The sequence below is a fragment of the Podarcis pityusensis genome (assembly GCF_964106645.2).
Source record: "Podarcis pityusensis genome assembly, chromosome: 2".
Classification (NCBI taxonomy): domain Eukaryota; kingdom Metazoa; phylum Chordata; class Lepidosauria; order Squamata; family Lacertidae; genus Podarcis; species Podarcis pityusensis.
Window position 1 is genome coordinate 29,244,217 of NC_138029.1, and position 25,121 is coordinate 29,269,337.

A 25,121-nucleotide genomic window follows, 5' to 3' on the forward strand; every position below is an offset into this window, starting at 1 on the left:
TGATTGACCTTGGGCTAGTCACACTTCTCTGAAGTCTCTCAGCCCCACTCACCTCACAGAGTGTTTGTTGTGGGGGAGGAAGGGAAAGGAGAATGTTAGCCGCTTTGAGACTCCTTAGGGTAGTGATAAAGCGGGATATCAAATACAAAACTCCATCAAACAATTAATACCATTGGTTGGGCTTGGAACATGGGAATTCAATGAACCACACTTGTAACATTATTATTATTATTATCATTATTATTAAGATTTTTATCCTGCTCCTCCTTTGTAGAGTAGCCTGAAGTACTTCATTATAAGCTTGTTGGCTGCTAGGAAAACTTGAAGTATGCCATGTCACATAAAATATATCACATAAAAGCCAATTAAATGTAGAGAACATCATGACAAGGGAGAGTTGATGTTTTGGGGTCGGTTACTTCTACTCCCTTGGCTACTATCTTGACTTCCATAGCAGTATTTGGAACAGTCCAAGGTCATTATCTCTACTCATGATGATAAAAATGTGGTCATGGCTTCAAAGTGAGTGTTCGCATTCGAGATGTCAGGGAAAATGTGAAGTTATTGCAATATTGTCACTTTTTGGAAGGCATCCTTACATGTTGTCATAGCCAGGTGCTTGGAATGACTTAATGTCATCCCACTGCTTTGTATCATAGTAGAGGATTTGTTTTACTCTGTCATAAATCCATTCTGCATCTGCTCTTTTCATACCGCATGCAGCTCTGGTCACCCAGCCTTGGGAAAGATACATGGGAATTTGGAAATGTATAGAGAAACCCAACAAAAGTGATGTGAGATCTCGGATTTTTTTATTTTTATTTTTAATGAGCCAGAGCTTAAAGAATTTGGACTAATCAGTTGGGAGTGTGGGATAAAGATGCGATTAATTGAAGATAGTCTTCCACTGTCTTGAGGACAGGCCCAAGGGACGCCCAGTTTTCTGTTCTTTGTGTTGAACAAATGTATGTGACCACTGAAAGTAATTCCCCTTTCCTCCTTGAACAGGTGGGGTTCTTTGGCTATGTGAGCTACATCGGAGACATTGAGGGGAATGTGCTCATGAACTTCCCTTCGAATGTAGTGACCGAGATGATCCGTGTAGGGTTCATGATGTCTGTAGCTGTTGGGTTCCCTATGATGATTCTGCCCTGCCGGCAGGCGTTGAATACCCTACTCTTTGAACAGCAGGTAAAGCCCTTGTGGTTCAGTACAGTTCCTTGTTCTTGACTTAACTGTGATGTTTTTAGGCTTCCCTCACCTTAAACCAGGAGTGTCCTTACATCTTTGCCCTTCTCTGTTGTCTCCCCTCCCCACTTTTATCTTTCACGTGAAAAGAATGAGCAAAACTATTCCCTTCCAGGCTTAGAGGTGGTGGTCACACTTAGTGGCGTTTTGGTCTGATGTCTCCTCATTTCTTCATCACCAGGAACTGTAGTATTGAGCAAGTTTTGCTATGTTTGACTAAAAAGGAGAAAGTGGTTATGTTTCTATGGGAAAATAGCATGAAGTAGCTTTCAGGGTAGTCAGGGAGAAATGGTGATACTTGCTGCAAGCCTTCCTGAGCATAACTAGATTGCCTGTAGAAACAGCCGCAGGCTATTATCCGTGTATTTCAGGTGATTTGGTGTCGTAAGGTAGTACATACCCTAAAACATACTGAACTCTATTGTATAGAAACAAGGTGGTATCAGACCAGCCATCACAACGTGTGACCAAATCCTAGGGTAGGGATGGGGAACTTGTGGTTCTTCAGATGTTGTCAGACTCCGACTCTCCTCATCTCTGGCTGGAACTGATGGGAGTTGGAGTCCAGCAACATCTGCAGGACCACAGGTTCCCCACTCTAGTATAGGGAAAGGAAGTGGCAATTACCTCCTTTTCAGTGCCTTACACCACTTTGTTTCCCAGCCTGCTATACGGAAAGCTGTTCTGACACTTGTGCTACTCTAATGCAGTGTATTCCCCTCCTTAGGTTCCTTGTGTTCTTGTGTTCTTCTGTATAACAACTGTACATACTACTGGGGGGGCGGAATACATATGATGTAACTAGCAAAGTAGAATTATTTCTGCAGGTGGATCTTGGCCACAGGAACTATTTTATGACTGCTAGTTCAAATATCTGCATATTGGTTTGAAGTCTAAAAGTCACCTCCTGTGATCCACTGTTTTGGAGAACAACTCACTTCCAGGCCATGAAAAACTTTTACACACATTTAAAGTTGGTTATGAGAGCTGTGATAGGCATATAAAGACAAAATCAAAATCCAACCTACAGCATTTGAACAGGAGACACCGAGTTATTTGGGAGTGATAAGAGGTTTATAACATCTGTAGGTGGCTTTTGGAGACTGACAAGGAGTCAAATGACTTGTTGCATACATTAGGGGATAAAGTTTAGATAGACAGATGGAAATAAATGATGGGAATGCTCCATGGTTAAAGCCACTATATAAAACAACATCTGCCACTGCCAGAGAGCGGTCATATAAATGGTATTTGACAGTGCTGAAATTATCTCTGATAAACCCTAATCTTTCTCCTATATGTGGAAAGTGTGTGGTGTGGAAGGTACATACATCCATATGTGGTGGGATTGCCCCCAGGTACATGTGTTTTGGAAGCTGGTATGCTGGGAGATAAGTCGGATTGCTGGTCTTGGAATATCTTCATCTCCAACTTTGGTTCTGTTAAATATGTTTTTTGGATAGAAATTTAGATCATGATCATAAAATGCTGTTAATTCATTTATTCTCAGCTGCAGAAGCAGTGTGTAGCTCAGAACTGGAAGACGCTGCAGAACATAAATGTTGAGCAGCAGTTTCAAAATGTTTGGCAAGGTGTCTTTAGAGAAATTAGCACAAGAACTAAGGGTAACCAAGGGACAAAAGATAAAAGACTCATTTGGGAAAATAAGGGAAGCGTTTATTGACTTTGCAAGTGTAAAGGATAATGCCCGCTCCCTGCCCTTGATATACTCTAGACTATGGACCTTTTGAATTATCTCTTCATCTCAAAACTCTGAAAGGGAAGATCCTGTAAACAAAATATAAAGGAGAAATAAAGAATTAAGATATCAGTATGTATAGTTAATTGAGCTGTTTCAAGTCTGCTATGTTCATAACTCACTCTCTATATCTGTTTTGCTTGTTTCATTCTTAATCTGTATCTTCAAAAAAGTTCAGTAACTATTTTAAAAAAACAAGCAAACAAAAAATCAAAAGATGAGAAAATCTGTAATTTAGTAATCCAAATTATGCTGACCAGCAGCGGTGATCTCATAGCCTTCATTATATTTCAGGCTGCGGTCATTAAGGCACATTGGTATTGTTAATTTAGAAACTTACAGGTATAAGGCTTAGGCTTCAGTGGGTAATGCCCATATCATATCAAATTGTTGGGAATATTGGGAGGAGACTGTAGTTCAAATGGTTCCACGTGTGTAGACATCAGAGGCAAATTCCCAGAAACAGAGAGGAAAATCCCTTTTTGTCTTAATAAAAAAATTAAAAGAACTGATTAATTAATTAGCCTTTTCTTTTTTAATTAGCAAAAAGATGGCACATTTGCTGCAGGTGGTTATATGCCACCTCTCCGATTTAAAGCCCTGACACTAGCAGTTGTGTTTGGAACCATGGTTGGAGGAATCATGATCCCGAATGGTAAGTGAAATCTGGTTCTTAATTAGTTGCATTTTCACTCTCCCCATCTTTAGTCTTTAGGGTTTGTAGCAGGTTTGCATGCCTTTAGGCTAAATTACACATATAAAAGCCTCCCATGTGCCTATGAAGATTTGAATGCGCATAAAATGTATATTCAGTTATTCTGAAATGCACGTAGAAATGATCACATTAGTTTAATTATAACTACTGAAGTCTACTTCAAATAGAAAACTTTCATAGTGCTTGGAGAAGATGCTTAGGGGCATTCTACAATAGCTGATTTTTTTATATTTTGTATTGTATCTTTGTAAAATGCTTAAAGACTGTTTTGGTTAAGTGGCATATACATTATTCAAATAAAAGACAATATCGGCACAGTCACAGGAAATGCCTATCTGCAGGTATTTACTGCCTTTGCTTGATGCTTCAGTAGAGACTAGTCAGGAAGTAATTTCTGGTCATGACACAGTACAGGGAATGAGCGAGTCTTTATGCATAGTTCAAGCCATTTAAATGCTGCAACTCCCGCCCCGCCCCCCCACTCCCAGTGCAATTTAGCACAGTTAGATGATGATATTGTAAACATTTGTAACTGCCTTAGATCATGCATTACAGTATGTGGGTGTTGATAAGCAGCCTGCTACTAGCTACCACCTCTTGAGCCGATGATTGTGGGTGTTTCATAGCGGCATATGGTATTATAAGTTTAAATATGTGTCTGTGTGCTGTTTCTTTATACCTCTGCATTCAGAGATGTGTATCTGTGCACAGTACTGGAGTGATTATACTTCTGAATGTTTGCTTATTATCGGCACACCATTTTTTTCCGTTTGGCTGTGCCCTCCATGTTTACTTCCACCCATTATTTTTTTTGCAATCTTATTCCCAAGGATTTATATAGTTCTGGGACATCTTGCTTTGAAATGGTCATCGTTCTAAATAGGACTAAGCCTAGCTTAACATTCTGTTCTCTAAGTTGCTTACAGCTATCTTGGTATACATAGTACCAACGAGGACATCAAATATCTATCTGCCCAGTGTCATCTTCAAGATCTGGTCATAAATATTTGTAGGGGAGGCAGAAGGAGCACTGAGCTACAGAGGGGTTTATCAGATTTCATGTAAGCAACTTAGCCAGGTAGAAAATTGGATCAAGATCTGCAGAAGGTCTGGGAGCCAGTGTAGTGTAATGGTTAGCGTATTGGACTAGGACATGGGATATCAAAACTCATATCCCTGTTTGGCTATGAACCTCACCCAGGTAGTGATTATCTCTTGCCCTAGCCTGCCTCACTGGCTAGGATAAAAAAAAAAGTCCAAGGGTTTTAGAAAGGGAGGGGTAGAGGGAATAGGGAAAAGGGATTTCCTGGGTTTTTAGTTGCAATGGGTAACCACAGCCAGTTGTCCCAAGGTTTTGTCTCGATTCAAAGCTCCAGCATGAAGGATGAAGTTCTACACCTCATGATAACCTTAAGAAATCCAGACTCAGAGAGTGCATATTCAAAATTCGCTTATCATGAATTAGTTTTCCCTTAAGTGCCGTTTGTCATCCGACCATACAAACCATCAGGATGCTTAGAAGTGTGCTTCCCATGCCCTTCAACACGTACTTAAGGGTGAAGCGAGTATTCTAATCCACTTTAGTGAGTGTGAGTATGCCACTACGGGCATCACTTTGTCACGCTAAGGAATGCAGAGCGTCATGGCGTGATCTTGTGCTGTCACTGTCAAGTGGATTACAATCCCCGTGTTACCCATAGCCATACGGGGGGAGGGCAGGGGAAGGTTGGGGAAGGCACATTCTTCACCGTCCTGCTCATGAGTGGTCAAGGAGTGTCTGAGTCATGCTAAGTGACCTTCAGCTTTTGCCTCCGGACTCCCTTTGAACCACTGACTTAAAGGAACAGTTAACTCGAACGCAATCTCTGTCTTGGCTAGAGCTGTTGCTCACAGTTTGTTTGTTCTTCTTTGCCAGTGGAGACCATCTTGGGCCTAACAGGTGCAACGATGGGAAGCCTCATCTGTTTTATCTGCCCAGCTCTCATTTACAAGAAGATCCACAAGAATGCCCTTTGCTCGCAGGTCAGTGCTGATGCTAATTGACTCCTACCCTGTTTCCAGCTTGCAACAGAGCCTGGGAACTTGGTTAATTTCCCTGCAGCCAAGGAACCCAGTCAGGCCTCCTGTTCCACATGGGTGGGAGACATTGCAGTCTGACTTTGAACACACAGCTAGCAGTGTTTGCGTGCATGCATGCAAGCAAGCAAGCACACATTTTAGCCTGGGTAACCTTGGAATGCCCCCGCTTTTATCACTTGCAGCCTGAGAAGCACATTAATAGCTGCCTGCAGTCTCTGGGCCAGTGTGCTCCATGCCTTAGCATTTCCAGCATGGAAATTGCATGCAGTATTAAAAGACCTTAAGAGCCCCACTGTTCCAACTTGGCACCCCTCCTTAGCATTGTGTGCCCTGTTGCTGACCGTTGACTTCCGGGTTCCATCAAAACAACAACAAATGATTCATAAGAAAAGAAATATGCATACAGATGCAGTGTTGTTAGAATAATACATTTCTCTTTGTTCTAAGCATTTTTAATATAAAAAGCCCACCTTTAAGTCCTGGTTCATTCAAAGAATATTACCATATTTACTTGAAAGTAATGTGCACTTTTTTGGCCAAATTACACTTGCGAAAATTAGAGTGCGCATTAGATTTGGTGGTGCATTTACATTCGCCAGCAAACCCTTTTTGGGTTTCAAGATTTTGAAAATCGAGGTGTGCGTTAGATTCAAGTAAATACTGTACTTTCGTGCCACTTTCAACTTTTTCTTCCTTCATTACTGGCTTCCATCTTTTCATTTCCCCCTCTACTGCACTACTTTTTAAAAAGTGGAATTGAAATCAAGGTGGGCTTGTCATTCTCTCTGACCATAATTTAAATATTCTCAGGCATGCTGTCATTGCTCTGAGGTTAAAGGTCTGCTAGTGCTTAGCAGTGGAATAGGGTTTTTGGGGGGGCCCTTAAATATGTAGGTTTTTTAAGTCAGTATAGAATATTTTGTCATGTCAGTGCCATGGATACAAAGCTGCAATAGGGCATTGAAGTTACTCACCTGAGCTGTGATCAGAACTGGAAGGGTGCCTACCTACGCCTTTCATGCTTTTGCTTGCATATATGCTGTGTTAATCAAGAAGGATTTTTTGAACGACCTTGCTGTGCAGGAGCAGGATGTTCAAGCTCCATGGATGTCCTGTTCCTCCACTACCGTATCGTGTCCAAAATATAATTTTCACCTTCCCACTTCTCCGGGAGATCTCGACAGCTTTTGCATCTCAAATGTGGAGAAGATGCAGAGGCTATTATTGAGACATGACTTTGCAGAGAGGCATTGGGGGTTTGCATCGCTGTACAGAACTTGCTCATTCCTTCCATCTTTAGTTGTCCCATATCATTCCACCATGTGATCCACATTACCTTGTGCCAGCGCCAAAGAGTAAGCAAGGTGGACAGGCCATTTGGGCCAATCGTTGGTCCTGATCTAATGCTACATTAACTATAGGTAGAGGCCTGAACTCTAGCCTGGGCTTTTGAAGGGAATGAGCATGTCTGTCACAAGGTGCTCTTTTATGTAGGTTGAGTGGAAGACTTCCACACAGCAAAATAAATACACACACACAGAGAGAGAGTTATATTAGCTGCCCAGAGGCAAGTGTCAGCTGCTTCCCAGTCAAAAAACTTGGGGCTTGCTGACTGCTTGACCCTGGCAGGCCAGTGACAAGGCAAGCAAAGCGGAAATGTCTGTCTTGAAATAAATTACCATTCTGCACAGAACACTAGGCCAACAGGTTATGCAGGCCAACCAGGGATTCTTCGGCTGTGTGCTTGTGCACAGCTTCAGGAAAGACATCTCTCCTGTGTCAACAGCTAAAAGAGAGCCATGATTCCAGTTTGGTTTTGTGGAAATGTACTTTTCACACTGCAATATGTGGCTTGCTGGTGGTGGTAGTAATCAGGATCTGTTGAAGGGGGTTGGGAGGTGTCTGAGGAGAGACAGCAGTAGGGATATTGTGATTAGGAACTAGTGGGAAACTTGACCAAGGAAACACTATGGTGCCTGACCCATCTACACATTTCCTGAACTTTCTCAATAATGTGGGCCATTCCATTATATGTACATACAGAATAGAGTTCTTCAGGGTTGTCTTAAAAGGGGAAAGTGACTGGCCTACCTGTTGCTTACTCACCAAGGCCAGGCCTAACCTTTTCATGACCTACTTTCCGTTCCTTTTGTGTTACCGTCTCTCTGCCTATTATTATTATTATTATTATTATACTGCCCTATCCCCGAAGGTCTCAGGGCGGTTCACATAAAAGGATCACAGTATATAAAATAAAAAATTAAAACAATAACCCAGTAATGCTCCCCCCAAAAGAGCCACGTTTTAAAAGGGTATGGGATATTGATCAGGTCAACCAAAGGCTTGGTTAAAAAGGAATGTTTTTACCTGGAGCCTAAAGGTGCATAATGAAGGCGCCAGGTGAACTTCCCTGGGGAGAGCATTTCACAGACGGGGAGCCACTGCAGAGAAGGCCCATTCTCATGTTTCCACCCTCTGGACCTCCTGAGGAGGAGGCACATGAAGGAGGGCCTCAGGAGATGATCTCAGGGTCTGGGTAGGTTCATATGGAAAGAGGCGGTCCTTGAGGTATTGCAGTCCTGAGCCGTTTAAGGCTTTTATAGGTCAAAGCCAGCACTTTGAATTGGACCCGGAAACTACCGTATTTTTCGCTCCATAAGACACACTTTTCCCCTCTTAAAATCTAAGAGGAAATGTCTGTGCGTCTTATGGAGTGAATGTGTGGTCCCTGGGGCTGGGGGGGGGACCTGGGCTTCCCCCGCCAGCCCCGACCTCTTTGGGGCTGGCGGGGGAAAGCCGGGCTTCCCTCACCGCCAGCCCCAAAGAGCAGGTCGAAAGGAACCCAAAGCCTCCGGAGCGCGGCGGGAACTCCCGCCGTGCTTCGGAGGCTTTGGGTTGCCTTCACTGAAAGCGACTGAACGCACCTTGAATGCACTGAACACACCTTGTTTTAGAGGGGGAGAACAAGAAAAACAAATTCCAGATTTGTGCCGACAGTTTGCCTTCTAGTTAGTCTACCTCATCAGCTGTTTGTAGTATAGTCCTGCTGTATTGATAGTGTTGCAAAGCACCCTGAACATTTTTTTAATTGAAGGGCAGCACATAGTTCATTAAAACAAACTAGTTTTACAAACGAGCTTGTTCCTATGAGTGAATGAAACCCCCCTCAGTTGAGAGGTCTCTCTCTCTCTCTTTCTCTCTCTCTCTCTCTCTCTCTCTCAGCTCATGAACTTCCATTTACAAAGACTGGCCCATTTGCCAGTCATGGGACTATACCAGAGACTGGGTGCTCTGTACCAAAGGATGGTGTATGTTTCACAGTTCAAGGTGGATCCTGGAGGAGGCGAGTGAAACATGTGCTCTCCCCCCCTCCAACTCGGAACCATTCCTATGGGGGGGAGGGAAAAATACATCCCCAGATGTTTTTGTTGGCCGGGAAAAGGGTGTCTAATTCTGCCAACTGGAGTTGTTAATTATTACAGACAGCTGGTCAGTCAACAGCTGGCAGCGAGCCAGAGACCAAGAACGGCAGCTTGGATTAAGTGGCACGGGTAGCTCAGCTGAAAAGCTCGGGATGCTGGAAATATGATTGAGTAACTGAGCAACATGGGGAAGTGTACAGACCCTGGGCTAGGCTTGCAGAGGCGCAGATGACCTGGGAAGCTCACCTTTTGCTGTGATTCCTGTTGTAGGCCTATATCCTAACTTAGCATGGCGGGCCAGACCTAGGGGCAGACTGAAGGTTGGAGAAAGTTGCTCGAAGGTCTGCAAGCAAAAATGCTTGATTTGTGATGATGAAGAAGAGGAGTTTGGATTTGATATTCCACTTTATCATTACCCTAAGGAGTCTCAAAGCGGCTAACATTTTCCTTTCCCTCCCTCCCCCACAACAAACACTCTGTGAGGTGAGTGGGGCTGAGAGACTTCAGAGAAGTGTGACTAGCCCAAGGTCACCCAGCAGCTGCATGTGGAGGAGCAGGGAAGCGAACCCAGTTCACCAGATTACGAGTCCACCGCTCTTAACCACTACACCTCGCTGGCTCTCATGATGGGGAAATGTTAGCCGCCTTTCTCTCTTGAAAGGCTTCCCGAAGCAAGAGCAAAGTCACTGAGAGAGGCAAGAGAGAATTGCATACATAGGCTATTCTTTTTTATATATACAGTGGTACCTCAGATTACATACGCTTCAGGTTACAGACGCTTCAGGTTACAGACTCCGCTAACCCAGAAATAGTGCTTCAGGTTAAGAACTTTGCTTCAGGATGAGAACAGAAATTGTGCTCCAGCGATGCGGCAGCAGCAGGAGGCCCCATTAGCTAAAGTGGTGCTTCAGATTAAGAACAGTTTCAGGTTAAGAACGGACCTCCGGAACAAATTAAGTACTTAACCCGAGGTACCACTGTATTATTAGATTTGTACCCCGCTTTTAGAACAGAGCTCTCAAAGCGGATTACAACATTCATAAAGTACAACCCTTCCATGAAATACCTGATCCTTTACAAATTAAAGCACTGAAGGAAATTTGTGAGGATAGATGTTTGGGGCGGGGAGAAATGTAGTGATTCTTCTCTGACACTGGTTAGCAGACGAAAAGGCAGAAGCCAACATGCCTAGAAACGCTTGCGATCAGGTAGCATGAGATGTAGCCATCTTGTAGCAGCAAATGCAGAACACTGAGACTCTCTTTTTTTCTTCTTAAAAGGACCACATTTCTAACCATTGCAGGTTTGCACAAAAGTTTTGCATCTGTGGCAGTGTATGCTAAACCTTTGCAAAGTCAACAAGATGGTTAAGCTGAGCTTTTCCACCTGCCTGGCCCATTCAGCCCTTCTTCTATATAGGTGTTCACATTTTCCATTCACTTCTTAAATTTGCAAATTTTGCAGCCATCACTCCTCCCCCACCCTGGCTTATTTTTCAGCTGGATCAATGTGGAATGCTTAAGGAATTGCATCTGGCTGTTGTTGTTTTTTTAAATCACCATTATCATTTGTCTGGAAGTCTAGATTCATACATGGCTAAAAGGCTCTGTGTTGCACTGCTCACTTGACAGCTAGCACCTCTTTTAGACTAATGATGTCTGAGGATCAAGCTACATGTCACATTGCAGCTGTGTGTAATACTAGCCCAACAGACCCTTCTACGTTGCGAAGCTCGGTGCATTTGAGGCCCAGAATTGCAAGATAAACATGGGTTTGGAACAATGGTGGGGATAAAGCGAGTGGCAGAGAAGGGTTAAGCATTCCCTTCCTCCCCGCTCGCCACTCTTTCTCTAGTACAAAGCGCCTTCTCCCAAGGGCACTTTGCAGTAGAGAAGGTCGTGTTAACATTACATGTGGCTCTCTGTCACATAGTTTGGCCCTTGAACAATCTGTAACGAAATAGCCACCAACTAAGAATAAGCTTCCTGGATCAGGCTCTGGGTCCATCAGCGTCCCGTTTCCAACGATGACCCATCTGGGAAGCCCATGAGCGTGGCATGAAGGTGAAAGTTCCTCCCTGCTGTATTTATCCATGTTCTGGAATTCAGAGGTGCAAGTGAGATCTGACACAAACCATTTTGGCTTGGAGGGCTTCTGTTCAGTGTGCCAGCTCTCCAGGCCCTCTTTCAGAAAATATTCAGTCCATTCTGCTGCACCTGGGTTTTGCATTCCCCACTCCCACCCACACAGCAACAGGCGATCAGCATTCTGCAGCTACTGAGCATTCTCAGTCCTTACTGGGCTACTTCCACCCCATATTTATATTTATATTTATATTTATATTTATATTTATATTTATATTTATATTTATATTTATATTTATATTTATATTATTTGCAAGCCGGGATTTCCAGGAGAATGCAGATGTCTCCCACTTGTTTGACAGTAGCCCCTCTTTGGCTGAAAAAGTGTCAAAACACAGTATCTGAGATTGCCGTTAGTATATGTTGTTGTTCTAGGTTCCTTTGGGAGGGAAGGGACCTAGAATGGGAGATGGGAGGAGAGGAAGGAAAAGTCCAGTCGTGCAAGCTGAAGTCCACTCTGTAACCCTTGACTTTCTGTGGTTGCTGAGCATGTTCAGTTCTCATTGGAATGTGTTGGAAGGTTCCCCTAAAGTTTTTGCTTTTTGTTTCTTGTGTCTGTAAAACTGGGGTCCCCCAAGCCTGCTGATGGTGTGGGTGGAGGAGTAATGTGGTTTTGGAACTTGATATAAAAACATTAGTATACAGTGGTACCTCTAGTTACGAACTTAACTTGTTCCAGAGGTCCGTTCTTAACCTGAAACTGTTCTTAACTAGAGGCGTGCTTTCGCGAATGCGGTCTCTTGCTGCCGCTGTGCCGCTGGCGCACGATTTCCATTCTCATCCTGGGGCAAAGTAATTAACTCAAGGTAACTCTTCCAGGTTAGCGGAGTTTGTAACCTGAAGCGTTTGTAACTCGAGGTACCACTGTAATTAAATATATACTGTCTCTGAACATGCAAGTTTTGTTTCGTTGTCATGGCTGAGAGCTCTGTTTTCCATGAATTTGGCTCACCTTTTTTTCAACCACCTGAGCTAGTTACCACCATCACTTCCTGTGACATTACCAAAGCTATGTTTTGCATGAAACAGTATGAACTTCTGTCTGCTCTGAACTTACCGCCTACCAATTTTACTGGACAACCCCCAAGTTCTGCTATAGTCTTCTATCATCTCCCCCTTTGTCGCCTCCCCCCTGCCCCTGCTAAAAATCCCCAAATACTTTCTTTGTATGTGCTCCCAAGTCCTTGACTGCTGTGGCTGTTCTTCCTTATGTCTTTTCCTTTTTTTTTTTTTAAATGATATTTATTAAAGTTTCAAAGAAAAGATTACATAAATAAAAAGAGGGGAAAAAGAAAAAGAAATAGAAAAGAAAAAAATGCAAAATACAGAAAAAAGATAAAAAACACTTAAAAAACACATCAATCTTTCCATGCCTTACATTTCATTTCCTTGCTTCTCTGACCTCCTCACACCTCCCTTTTTTGTATTCCAGTTCTATTAGTTAATTCAGCAATTCCTTTCCCTCTTTGTTTTTGTCTTAATCCTTAAACTTAATATATTATAACTTTGGATTTTCACCTGTTAACAATCCATTTTTACATACACCTTTATAACATTGCTGCTAAAACCACTTAACTTCCTTATGTCTTTTCCAGTGAGATAAAGCTTTTCTGAGAAAGGGCAACATGAACTGTTTGCAGCATTCCAAAGGTGGCTGGATGTCAAGCGCGCTTCCCTGCCAAAGGAATGCACATAGCAGATAGTTAAGCATTTATGGTCAAAGATACCACTTACAGTCACTTCTTCAGCTCTGGATAGCTATGCACACCCATCCAGCATCTATAGAGCAGTTGCAGCAACAGGGGACCCTCCCCCAGTTTATGTATCTTCCTCAAATGGGCTGCATGCACGCAGCTGGAGACTGTGCCTGCGCGGAAACTGCCTCTGTTCCTCCCTTTTCAATCCCCTCCTGGTTTGGGGGGACAGTGCTGTAGGAGAGGGTGGGGAAGCACCAGGCCCTGTAGATCTCTACAGCTTTTTTTTGAATTTCAGTAATACTTTGCACTCCTCCATGTCAGATTCTCTATGCTTCACAGATCAATCTGGAACTGGAGAGCAGTTCAGAAAATGCATAATACTTAAGTGTTCTAGGCCAGCTGCTTTTTCTATGCACCTGACAGCATTTTCACATGCATGCTCGTGATTCAGCAGATGCGATTTCCCTCCTGGCATAGTGATTCCCATCATACAGTGAAAGTGCATGTCCAAAGAGCAAGATCACACCTCTGTGGGATGAAGGAGGAGCCTTTTGTTTAAAGCCAGATTTACCTTCACTATGTGAGAAAAGCGGTTGCTTCCTGCTCAGTTGTGGGTTGGTTTGTTTTTGGAACCCCCTCCCCCACTGCTGCCGTTGCAGGATTATAGTGGTACCTCGGGTTAAGTGCTTAATTCGTTCCGGAGGTCCGTTCTTAACCTGAAATTGTTCTTAACCTGAAGTACCACTTTAGCTAATGGGGCCTCCTGCTGCTGCCGTGCTGTTGGAGAACGATTTCTGTTCTCATCCTGAGGCAAGGTTCTTAACCCGAGGTACTATTTCTGGGTTAGCGGAGTCTGTAAGCTGAAGCATATGTAACCTGAACTGTATGTAACCCAAGGTACCACTGTATTGCCCGCCCCCCCGTCACCAACAGCTACTGTTGCATTTCCAGGGACAAAACCTGTGCCCATAGGGGTTTGTGTACACTTGGTTCCATATGGGCAGAGTGAGTTTGATACTGGTATGATACTGCTTTAAACGTAGAGTGCAGATGAGGCCTCGTGTTTCCATTCCTGAAGCTTTCAGGAGGCTCCCCTTTGCTCTTGATTCGGTGTCTCTCCCTCTCCCCCCCCCCAAACATTGTGGTTGGGCAGGTGGAGGAAGACAAGCGTTTGAATATGAGCTCTTTTGTGATTCTCAAGGTACCTATTAGGCCAAATCACCACTGGAATTTACTTTGGGAACTCCCCTCTTGGTCTCTCATTCCCTGAACCTGGAAATCATTCCTGCTCTTTCCTTGTACCAAACATCTGCTGCTACTGATATATCCACAAGGCTCCAAAGACCCCCCCACTTTCCTCAGCCGTGGCCCCTGAATGGTTCCCTGACCTTATGTCGCACCTCAGCCTTCCCAAGCATCTACTTCAATTCATTGTCATTCCGCGACTGTTCTCCCACTATCACCCACGGGTGACACAGAAGCAGGCAAAGTTCCTTTATTTTTATTTAAGTGCTCTCACCCACCATCTTGTTAATTACTTTGCTGGCATTACGGGAAGCTCAAGAAAAAGAGGCCATTTTTCTTCCCTTTTCCATTGAGGTCACTTCTGCTCATTGCCTACAGATGCCTTGTCATCTCCATTATATTTAACGGTCTTGTCACCTGCAAATCGGAAGGGGACTTTTAAAGACGTTAACCCTTTCAGAAAGCCTGTGCTTGGAATATGTCTTTTTCCCGTCTTCTTCTGGGAATTAATAAATCAGGCTTTTGCCCGAGGTGATGATGAGAAACATGAGGTTCTAGGGTAGCTTGGCAGGGAGGAGCCGGGGGTGTCACAACACCAGTCAACCTTTTCAGGTTAATCTATACATAATGTGCGGAAGGGTTTGGTGAGGGCGACAAAGTCTCTGGCAGTAGGTTGGCCAAGCCACTTGGCTGTCACAGAGAGTTGGGGCAGTCTGCGGGGCCTGAGCTGTCCAGATCCCAAGAGCCTAGTTGCCATTGGCTGAACTGTTCCAGACTTACAGAGGGGGTATGACAGGCAAAAGGACCCCAAGGAAGGCAAGGAGGGGCAGAGCGAACAAGGGCCTATCAAAGGAAAGTTGGGAGTGGTTCAGAGAACGAATTGAAGGCCAGGAGACTGAGAGGAGCTGGAAGCTGAGAATGGGTGGTGGAAGGGAGAAGAGGGAAAACTGCAGGAACTTGCAGAAGCACAGAAGGCAGAACTTTATATATTGGTTTGAAATACCAGATTTGGCTGAAGCAGGGATGCAAGTGGCACTGTGGTCTAACCACCGAGTCTCTTGGGCTTGCCGATCGTAAAGTCGGCAGTTCGAATCCGTACAATGGGGCCTGCCAACCTAGCAGTTTGATAGCATACCAGTGCGAGTAGATAAATAGGTACCGCTGCGGTGGGAAAGTAAACGGCACTTCCATGCGCTCTGTTACTCATCACAGTGTCTCATGTGTCAGAAGCGGTTTATTTTTTATTTTTTTTATATAATTTTAATTATTACCATATCCAAAATCACATTCACATTCAAATATACATTTCCACCGTTAATATATTTATTTTAATTAAAGCATTCAACGACTTCCCTTCTTCCCCTTATCCAGTTCCTTTCATTTTCCCACCATTCCTGCATATTCTTATTTATCCATTTAGATCAATTTCCAGAAGCGGTTTAGTCATGCTGGCCCCATGACACAGAAAAACTATCTGTGGACAAATGCCGGCTCCCTCAGCCTGAAAGTGGAGATGAGCGCCACACCTCATGGTCGAATTCGACTGGACTTAACCATCCGGGGGTCCTTTATCTTTACCTTGGCTGAAGCCCTCTTAGTCACGCTAAATGTTATGAGCTAGGCAGCTGACCAAGGCCAGGCAAACACTGGAGACATTACTTCTGAAGAAAAGATCCTGAAATGTGAATGATGGGATGCTTGAGTGAATGATGGGGTCGTTGAGTTTTCAGCTTTGAGTATGTCGGGAGGTGAAGCGAGGCATTTGGATGTGTTGGCTCTGTACTTAATGAGATTGATACACCGGAGAAGCCAAATAAAGTTAATTTCCCACAAAGGACAGGACAGGCTTGCGGAGGAGAGAACAGCACGTGCAGCCGGAGCTCTGCTTTCTGTTTGGCTGCGGCTGTGCTCACGGCTGAAGAGAGAAGCTGCTTTCTAAAGCGAATGGTGGCTTCTCTTATCAGCACTGGGGGTTGCAGAAACCAAATCAAAAGCGGAGAAAATAAAGCTCCAGCTGCTCTCTCGCATGCACATAGCCCGTCTTTGGGTCTTAGCCAGCGGTGTTTGCACCCTGCTTCTATTTCTACTGCTTTGTACTTCTAAGTGGAGAACTGTCCGCAAAAGAGAATAAGCTTCATTTGGCTTCTCAGGTGTTTTGATCTTTATCGATTGGGAAGAAGGCAGCACGTCCAGCCTTGGAAACTCCAAATGCCTGACTTCAAGTCTGTGATATAACTGCAAGCTGGGGGGAAACTCAGTGGTTCAGCATCCTAACTCGGTCCTGTTTTCGGCATCTCACACACATGCACTCTCCACCACCTCTGCCATGGGGAAGGACCATAGTGATGGTAGAGCTCCTGCTTGCATGTGGAAGGTCCTCGGTCCAATCTCTGGTATCTCCAGCTAAAAGTATCGGGTAGATGGTGGTGGGAAGAACTGTTATAAGAAAGAAAGACCAGCAGCCACGTTGAAGTAGAAACGGAAGTGCCTCTCCCTCAGGAGTTTCTCTCTCCTTTATTGAATGCCACCCCTCCTTCCTGTTCACACTTCAATCCCTGAAGAACCAATAGTGTGTCACACCAAAAGGACCTCTGGCTCGAGAGCTTGGAGAGCCCCTGCCAGTCCAAGCAGACAACACGGGGATTGAGGCACTGATGTTCTGACCCTGGTACAAAGAGGCTTCTGGTGTTGGGGAAACTTGCGCTCAGTGATAGAGCACAATGATAGAGCACATGGAAATTGTCCCAAGCTCAGTCCTTGACATCTCAGTTCAGGTTGGGAAAGGCTCGTTCCTGATTGAAAGCCTTGAAAACTAAGCAGTCCTTGAGGACAATAAGGAACTAGATTGTGCCACTCGCCTTCCTTCTTACAATGCCCTACGTTCTTTATTCATTTTTTACCTGGCATTGCTCAGGGATTCTAAGGCACCAAAGAACTCGGTGCAGTTTTGAAATCTATCAAAATGGCATCCAATTTGTATCTAAACACAGATGAAAACTTACCCTTTTATCTCAGGAACCTTCATGCAAAATTTGTTTACAACATCTTAAGAGGTGTCCAAATGCACAGCAAACAAACAACTTCCCAAAATATATCGCAGATTCACTTTCTATTGTTCTTCTGCCATGCCTTTTCTCCAAGAGGCCTAGGGAATTGTGCACCTTTCCCCTGCCCTTAATCTTCACAACAACCCTGTGAGGTAGGTTAAGGTGGGGAAAGGGAGGTTTACTTTGATGGTCACAAGAAATGTCAGTAGCTGTCTGCTCAAATATCAGCAGTTTGGGGATACTATAATACTGGTTTTAACAACTGATAGTTTTAAGGCAAGACAGATGTATTAGATGGGGGAGGGACTGAATTGCTTAATAGTCTGCTTTGTAAAAAGCAGATAAAGTGAGACAGATTCAAACTCAGGCTTGAGGACATGTATGCAGGCCTACCAGGAAATATTTTTTCAGTCTTTCAGGATAAGTAGGTGCATGTCTCCCCTTCCTTCCCTGCCCTTTTTCCTTTGCCTGACTCATATCTATCATGAATTAAACTTGTGCAATAAGACAAGTGATACACACAATGTCCGTTTTGGATTTTCATGGGAGCATAGTCTATTCAGGGCAAGCTGTTTTGCACCATCATCTGAAGGATGGATGTGAGCCAGTAAACCATGTAAAGCAATTCTGTGTGAATCCGGTTTTAGAGGTGCTAACCTGGGCTCAGAGCACAATATAGGAGAGGACTGAAGTTTACTGACAGGATTTCTGCAACAGGGAATTTGCCTGTTTTTGTATGGCTCTGCACAAGGTTTCAGCCTCACAAGTGCAAATTTTGATATGGACCGTGAGGATTTTCTTTGATAGGCCAACTGTACTGGATGATTTTGGCTCTTTAAAGTGGGGCACTGTGTCCTATGGTAAAAGCTGGCCTCCTGCTCTTCCTATATTCCTGTTCTGATCAATAATGATGAAGACGTTCTGCTTATTTAGTGAGGAAAAGAGGGAGAGAAAGTGAATAGTCTGAAAGTGCATCGTTCTCGAATGTCTTTGTTGCTTTAGGAACCATTTGCAGAAATTCTGTGTTCTTTCTCTACTCCGTTCCTTTGCTGAGAGCTGACACAAACCCTGTTTTCACTCATGCTCCCAATGCAGAGGCCTTACATCGCCTAGCTTTCAGGAAGTGGTCAAGGTCAGTGCTAAGGGCAGAACGTACAGAAATGTGCAGCCTGACAAGATGTTGGCTTTTCCTGCACACCCGTTCCATAAAGTCACACTCCTGTGGGAATGGTTGACCATTTTGCTGCCTTTTCCTTCATGACTCTGGCCAAGGATTTGGTCTCTTCACTGCGTCAAGTCTGTTAGGATGGGTTATCAAGAGACCTTCCACTTTGGCTAACGTTTGGCTCTCTTGGTCTCCTAAGTTTCATTCTCCAGAATGGCTGAATACCTGACCAAATTTTCAGTTCATCCATGTCTTTGTCCTTACTCTGTTCTCTTCCCCCACAGATGTCTTCTTCCATCAAAACCCTTCATCCCCCCGACCTGCTTGTCTGGGTCTCAGTGTTCCGTTTCTCAAGGGCAAATCTTGCCAATCCCTGTCTCAAAAGTGTCTTTCATTTTCTCCTTGGGCATGGACCACTTGTTCCCACAATTTATTTATTTTTAAATTGCAGAACTCTCCATTTGATGCCCTGCAAAAATCTCTTCCCTAATAAAATCTGTGAGAAACTGGTTGTTGAAGCCAATTCTATGAAATGCCTATAACTGATTGCCATCTGGCCTTGTGCTGGCCCATCCTCTGTGAAGAACTTTGCCACTTCTCCCCTCCTCCTCTACCCTTTGCATTCTCTACAACCTTCCCCATTTTTGATCCATTCTATCTGCTTGTTACATATATCCTTAATTTAAGATAGTGTTTTCCCCTAAATAAAAAGAGCACAGGAAACGCTTGGCTGTGAATACTGGACAGTGTAACATTAGACTGTACTGAGGATCCCTGGGCTATAAAATGGAGAATATATTTTAAAAATGTGTGTATGTACTACACACGTACACACACTTTTCCTAGCATGCGTTAGCTAGACTGGGGCTTCACAAAGGTTAAACAGAGCTGCTGTCGTAGTACTAAAGCTGCAGACCAACTGGTATTGAGTGTGTAGCTCATCAACTGATTGGATGGTGAGTTCAGCCCTGCACAGTCAAAATCAAACAGGTAGATTTGCCTATTTGAAGATCTTGCTGCCTCTGAACGCAGAGTGTGGCTGGGTGGCTGGGGTTGTATGAGTATTCAGTCCTGCTCTGTGAATGAAAGTTTGACATCCTTGTTAGAAGTGTACAGTCTTCAGGGGCCACTGTTCCTGGTTAGTCAGAGGGCCGAACCACTTGAGAGAAACCTTTTTGGGTGTCTGCCTCCCAGTTGGCAGTGGTGTGAGGGTCTCAATGGCTGCCCCTTCTCCACAGTGAGCTTTGGTGCCTTCTTACTAGCACCTTCTACAGGTAATAATACCTCTTTCATTTCAAAATACAGTCGTACCTCGGAAGTCAAACGGAATCCGAATGGAACGTTCGGAAACCAAAGTGCGGCTTCCGATTGGCTGCAGGAAGCTCCCGCAGCCAATCGGAAGCCCCATTGGATGTTCAGCTTCCAAAAGAACATTCGGAAACTGGAACACTCACTTCCAGTTTTCGATCATTCAGGAGGTGGAACGTTTGACTCCCAAGGCTTTTGGGAGCCGAGGTAAAACTGTATGAAAGAAGACTAGTCCAACTTGGAGGTATTCCGCTTGATCTGCTAGCCATTTGAGGAGGGAGAGTGCATGACCTGAGGCTTCCCTATACCTTAACCAGCCCTTTTCTGCATCCCTGTTGACTTCTTTGCCACCTTCTGGCCAGTATTACTGGCGTGGTTTTTTGACAGTGCCTTCTTGGTTCTCCCAACACCTGTAATAGTGGCATCGTTGACATGCAGGCCAGGTTCCGTGTAAAGCCCTTGCAGTGACAATTACAGTGATTAACTAGGTAAAAATAATACATCAGAGTTTAATTAAATCTCCTTCACTGTCAGCCAACAATCCACCCGCTCGTCTCTCTCTCTCTCTCTGCCAGTACCCTTTTTCATTTGGAGTTTGGCAGCTCTGCTGCTCAAGCGAGGCAAACGCTCCTGATGCCCATATTGTTTATCCGTTATTATTGTGTATCTGCTCAGCTGATCACCCCTATCCAGTAGCCCATAAATTACTGAAACTTCAAGGGATAGCTTAAATCAAAGTGCAATATGTGTGGGTATATTCCAGTACAAGCAATGAAACTGCTGTAATGACCAGGAAAGTCTAGAATTCTGCTGCCTTAGGAGGCAAGACTCCTCTAATTTTGCAACTAAATCCCGCAATCAGTCATGAAAATTAAAACGATATTGCGCGCATTTGCATAATCTACTCGCAAAAAATCTTAGGATAGAGATTAATTTAGTGGGGAAGAATACAGAAAGGAAGGAACGAGGAGCGGAGAAGTCATTCTTCCGACAATCGGGAAAGTACATATTGGTTTGGTTTGGTTTGGTTTGGTTTGGTTTGAATTTTGAATCATGAGCTCATGTTGTTGCCTTGTTTTCAAGTCATCCCCTCCCAATGATGGCTGGACATCATTTTAAAGTGGAATAAGATTCCCGCCCCAAGGATGTTTTTGCATCTAATATAGATTCTGTGCAAATTGGTTAGGTGCTCCAAGCACATTTTAGCTCTTCAGAGCACAGTTAATGGGATCATGCATGTCTGTAGTCCTGTCCTTCCATCTTTCTCTTCTTTGCCTTGTTTAGCAATTGCTGTACACCCTTAGGCCTAGGACACCTGTGCAGGTTCTTCCTCTCTCCTCCCTCGCCTCCTGAATTTCAAATATCAAGTTTGATGTTTCCTCCCCAATTCGGTTGTGACAGGAATGTACAAGATGCACAGAAAACTGCATTGTTCAGGGTGGAGACTTTGTAAGATGGGTGCGGGCTTATCATATGCAGGCAGGGCCCAAAGGAAGGGTGAGAAATCTGGCGCATTTCAGATGTTGTTGGACTCTCCCTTCCTCCTCAGCCCCACCTAGCATGGCAAATCATGAGGGAGGATGGGAATTTGAATTGAACAACCTCTGGAGCACCACAGCTTCCCCACGCCCACTGTGCTGAAGTCTCATAAAACATTTTTGTGGGTCTGTGCATGTTCATTTGCGGCACCTAAGGATATCTGCTCAGATGACAGGGCTGCCATACATCTGGAATGTCCCGGACATAGCTGGAAGTCTACGTTCCTAAAAAATAGCTAAAAACTTTAATTTTGGGGGTGATTTTGCACACAAAAAATAAAACAACTTTTGGGTAAAAAAAAAAGGAGGGGGGAGGAAGGAAGGAAGGATGGACTTTGCCCCCAAAAGCTCAACTTTTGTGTCCGGATTTTCACATTTTGAAATATAGCAACCCTATCAGATGGCAATCTCCAGATTTATAGAAGCTTTATACCTGATCAAGTGATCCTTTATAAGGAATTTCCAACAGCCAGGTTTCTGTATTATTTCTTTATCTGAAGTGGCAAGAAACAAATCGCTGCAAAATATCAGTTGTTCAGTCCTCATCTATAAAGTGGTAGTCGTGATTCTTATATCTGACACTGATGATTAACGAGTTGGGGTGCAATCCAGGAATTAGGCATATGGAAGCATTTGGAAATCTGTGTAGCTTAACAGCACTTACACGGAAGGACTTACGCATGCATAGTTTTCACTGGCAGATTGCACTGTTAGTGAGTTTTAATGAGACACAATCTATATTGTAGTGCTCCAAGGGAGTTTGTGGTAGTGGTGCTGCTGAAACCCCTGCTGTGGTTGGTTGAACTGCCGTGATGTCACAGAGAGCACTCCTGGGCAGAAAGAAGAAAGAAAGGGTCTCCATTGGCTGAGTCGCTGAGAAGGAGGCAAAGACAGGCAGAAGGGGTTAAAAGAAGCAGCAGCAGGGGCTTAGGAAAGGAAAATGCAAGGGACCCGAGAAGGCAGCAGGGCAAGGGAAGCTGGGAGAGAGATCTATGAAAGAAGTGTGGAAGGGGGAAAGGTGTTGAATAATATTACAAGAGAAGAAGTTTGTGGCGGGGAGATGAGTGATAAGGAAAACTGGTGGAGTACAGAGGGGAGAGGTGCCTGTGGTCAGGAGTTGCAAAGCTGAGAGAGAGAGAGATGTTAGTTTTGAAATAACCAGCCTAATATTTGGCCCCAGGCCTCTAGTTTCTGTTAGATGTCTTTATTCCAACACCACCCCTCCTTGCACACTTTATTTGGACCTGCCATTAAAGGATCTGAAACATCTCTTGCACAGATCATACTGTGGATTGGCTTGGGAGTATTGGTCATTAGCACGTATACCACCTTATCAGCAACTGAAGACATCCCAGGAAAAATAGAAGCGGTGGAACCAGGCAAGCTCGCAGCTGAAATAAAGAAAGTGTCGGATCAGGACTCTGTGAAAATCTCAGGTACGTGCCACTGTGTTTGGGTGTGCTGCTGTCCCCTTATCTCAAGGGTTTGAGCAATAGAACTCCGCTGCCCCCTTCACAGCCTCATCAAATCTGCTGCGGAGGGTTGAGCAGGGCTGCCATAGGTCTTGAATTTCCTGGACATATCCGGGATTCGTCTGCCGAAAAAAACGTCCAGGCGCATGGCAGCCCATATTGGAAGTGATTTTCCTAAAATAGCTAAAAGAAACTTGGGGTGGGGTGGGGTGGAGATTTTGCAAAAAATAAAAAATAAAATAAAGCTCAACACATTGCCGTATTTTCACTTTTTGAAATATGACAACCCTAGGGTTGGGAGAATGTCTAGCACCGATTTAGGGGGTGCGCCGGGGGGGGGGAGAAGAGTGGGAGGACATTTACTGGCGGAAGAAGAGGCTTAGCCTTACGTTGCGTTCCACACCCAGCTCCAAAAGAGCTGAACAAATGGATCCTTTTCAATACTCCTGTATTGCCTCGTCTGCATCTCTGCAGGGTGGTTGTACCCTCTAGACAATTAAAAAATGGGTTTTCAAGAAAGGGTAAATGGTTGTCATCTCAGTTGTTTTCTTGATATTGTATGTGTGTGTGTATATGTGTGTGTGTGTGTGTGTGTGTGTGTGTGTGTGTTGAGATGGCTTTTTAGTATATTATTGTCCTTTTTTGGGGGAGATCTGCAACGTGGGGAGGCCACAGCTTACGGTGCCCCCTGGTGAATTAAGTTAAGAACTACACAAGTGCCCGTTATCAAAGACTCTCTGTGAAGCCTTGAGATAGCACTGTCCAGGCCACCTGTATGAAGGGCACCAGCAGCCAAAGCTGTGCCGTTTCAAGCCTCTCTACTGATGATGTATTTCCCAAGGTTTCAATAGTGGCCCATTCATCATGCTCAAAAGTTATGTAAATTTATGGGAGCCTCCTTTCTTTTTCCTTTCCTCGCCCCCCCTCCTTTAAAAAAAACAAAAACGTGGCATGGATATAAATTTGGAGCTAGTTTTCGTCCTGACAAAGGCTGCGATTATGCTTCAGCTTTGTTTACTGGCTTGCATTATTTATTATTTGTTTACTAAGGTTGCTGATGGAATTATGGCTTGGCACAGCTGCAGTCCCACCTCACAAGGCCATCGCAAGCAGGTGTCTGCTGCCCCTCGACTGCCCCTTAACTCAAGCAAGCCGTGTGTTGTTCTCCCCACACACACCTCGGCACCCTCTTCACCTATTCTTCTTGAGTTGACTGGTTTTTGTTGTTGTTTTGTTCCCAAGTGATTTGAAATATCATTGTGAAGACAAAGAATGGAGGCAGTCAGAGGAAAGGCTTTATTCTATTCCCTTTGAGGCCTTTGCTGTGTTCCTGGTGCAGCCTGGAACTTTTCTGATAGAGCCTTGACGAAGAAGTTCTCTCCTGGGGTTCACCATCCCCAGCAAGTCTAGGCTTTTGTACATCCCTTGCTTAGCTGCAAGGCAATACCCTTCCTTCCCCTTCCTATCGCACCCATACCATTTCGAAGAATCATAGAATCATAGAGTTGGAAGAGACCACAAGGGCCATCGAGTCCAACCCCCTGTCAAGCAGGAAACACCATCAGAGCACTCCTGACATATGGTTGTCAAGCCTCTGCTTAAAGACCTCCAAAGAAGGAGACTCCACCACACTCCTTGGCAGCAAATTCCACTGTCGAACAGCTCTTACTGTCAGGAAGTTCTTCCTAATGTTTAGGTGGAATCTTCTTTCTTGTAGTTTGGATCCATTGCTCCATGTCCGCTTCTCTGGAGCAGCAGAAAACAACCTTTCTCCCTCCTCTATGTGACATCCTTTTATATATTTGAACATGGCTATCATATCACCCCTTAACCTCCTCTTCTCCAGGCTAAACATGCCCAGCTCCCTTAGCCGTTCCTCATAAGGCATCGTTTCCAGGCCTTTGACCATTTTGGTTGCCCTCCTCTGGACACGTTCCAGTTTGTCAGTGTCCTTCTTGAACTGTGGTGCCCAGAACTGGACACAGTACTCCAGGTGAGGTCTGACCAGAGCAGAATACAGTGGCACTATTACTTCCCTTGATCTAGATGCTATACTCTTATTGATGCAGCCCAGAATTGCATTGGCTTTTTTAGCTGCCGCGTCACACTGTTGGCTCATGTCAAGTTTGTGGTCAACCAAGACTCCTAGATCCTTTTCACATGTACTGCTCTCAAGCCAGGTGTCACCCATCTTGTATTTGTGCCTCTCATTTTTTTTGCCCAAGTGCAATACTTTACATTTCTCCCTGTTAAAATTCATCTTGTTTGTTTTGGCCCAGTTC

General features: G+C 44.3%; 1 protein-coding gene across 2 annotated transcripts in view; it reads left to right on the plus strand.

Annotated features, from left to right (window-relative positions):
* The window catches only part of SLC38A10 (solute carrier family 38 member 10), an 80,960-nt gene that overhangs the window by 31,489 nt on the left and 24,350 nt on the right, over window positions 1-25,121 (plus strand). For both annotated transcript variants that reach the window (XM_080994442.1, XM_080994443.1), the window contains exons 8-11: window positions 1,009-1,191; window positions 3,551-3,662; window positions 5,638-5,744; window positions 22,647-22,803. In XM_080994442.1, coding sequence (XP_080850568.1) covers window positions 1,009-1,191; window positions 3,551-3,662; window positions 5,638-5,744; window positions 22,647-22,803 — 559 coding nt within the window. The remainder of the gene's footprint in view (window positions 1-1,008; window positions 1,192-3,550; window positions 3,663-5,637; window positions 5,745-22,646; window positions 22,804-25,121) is intronic.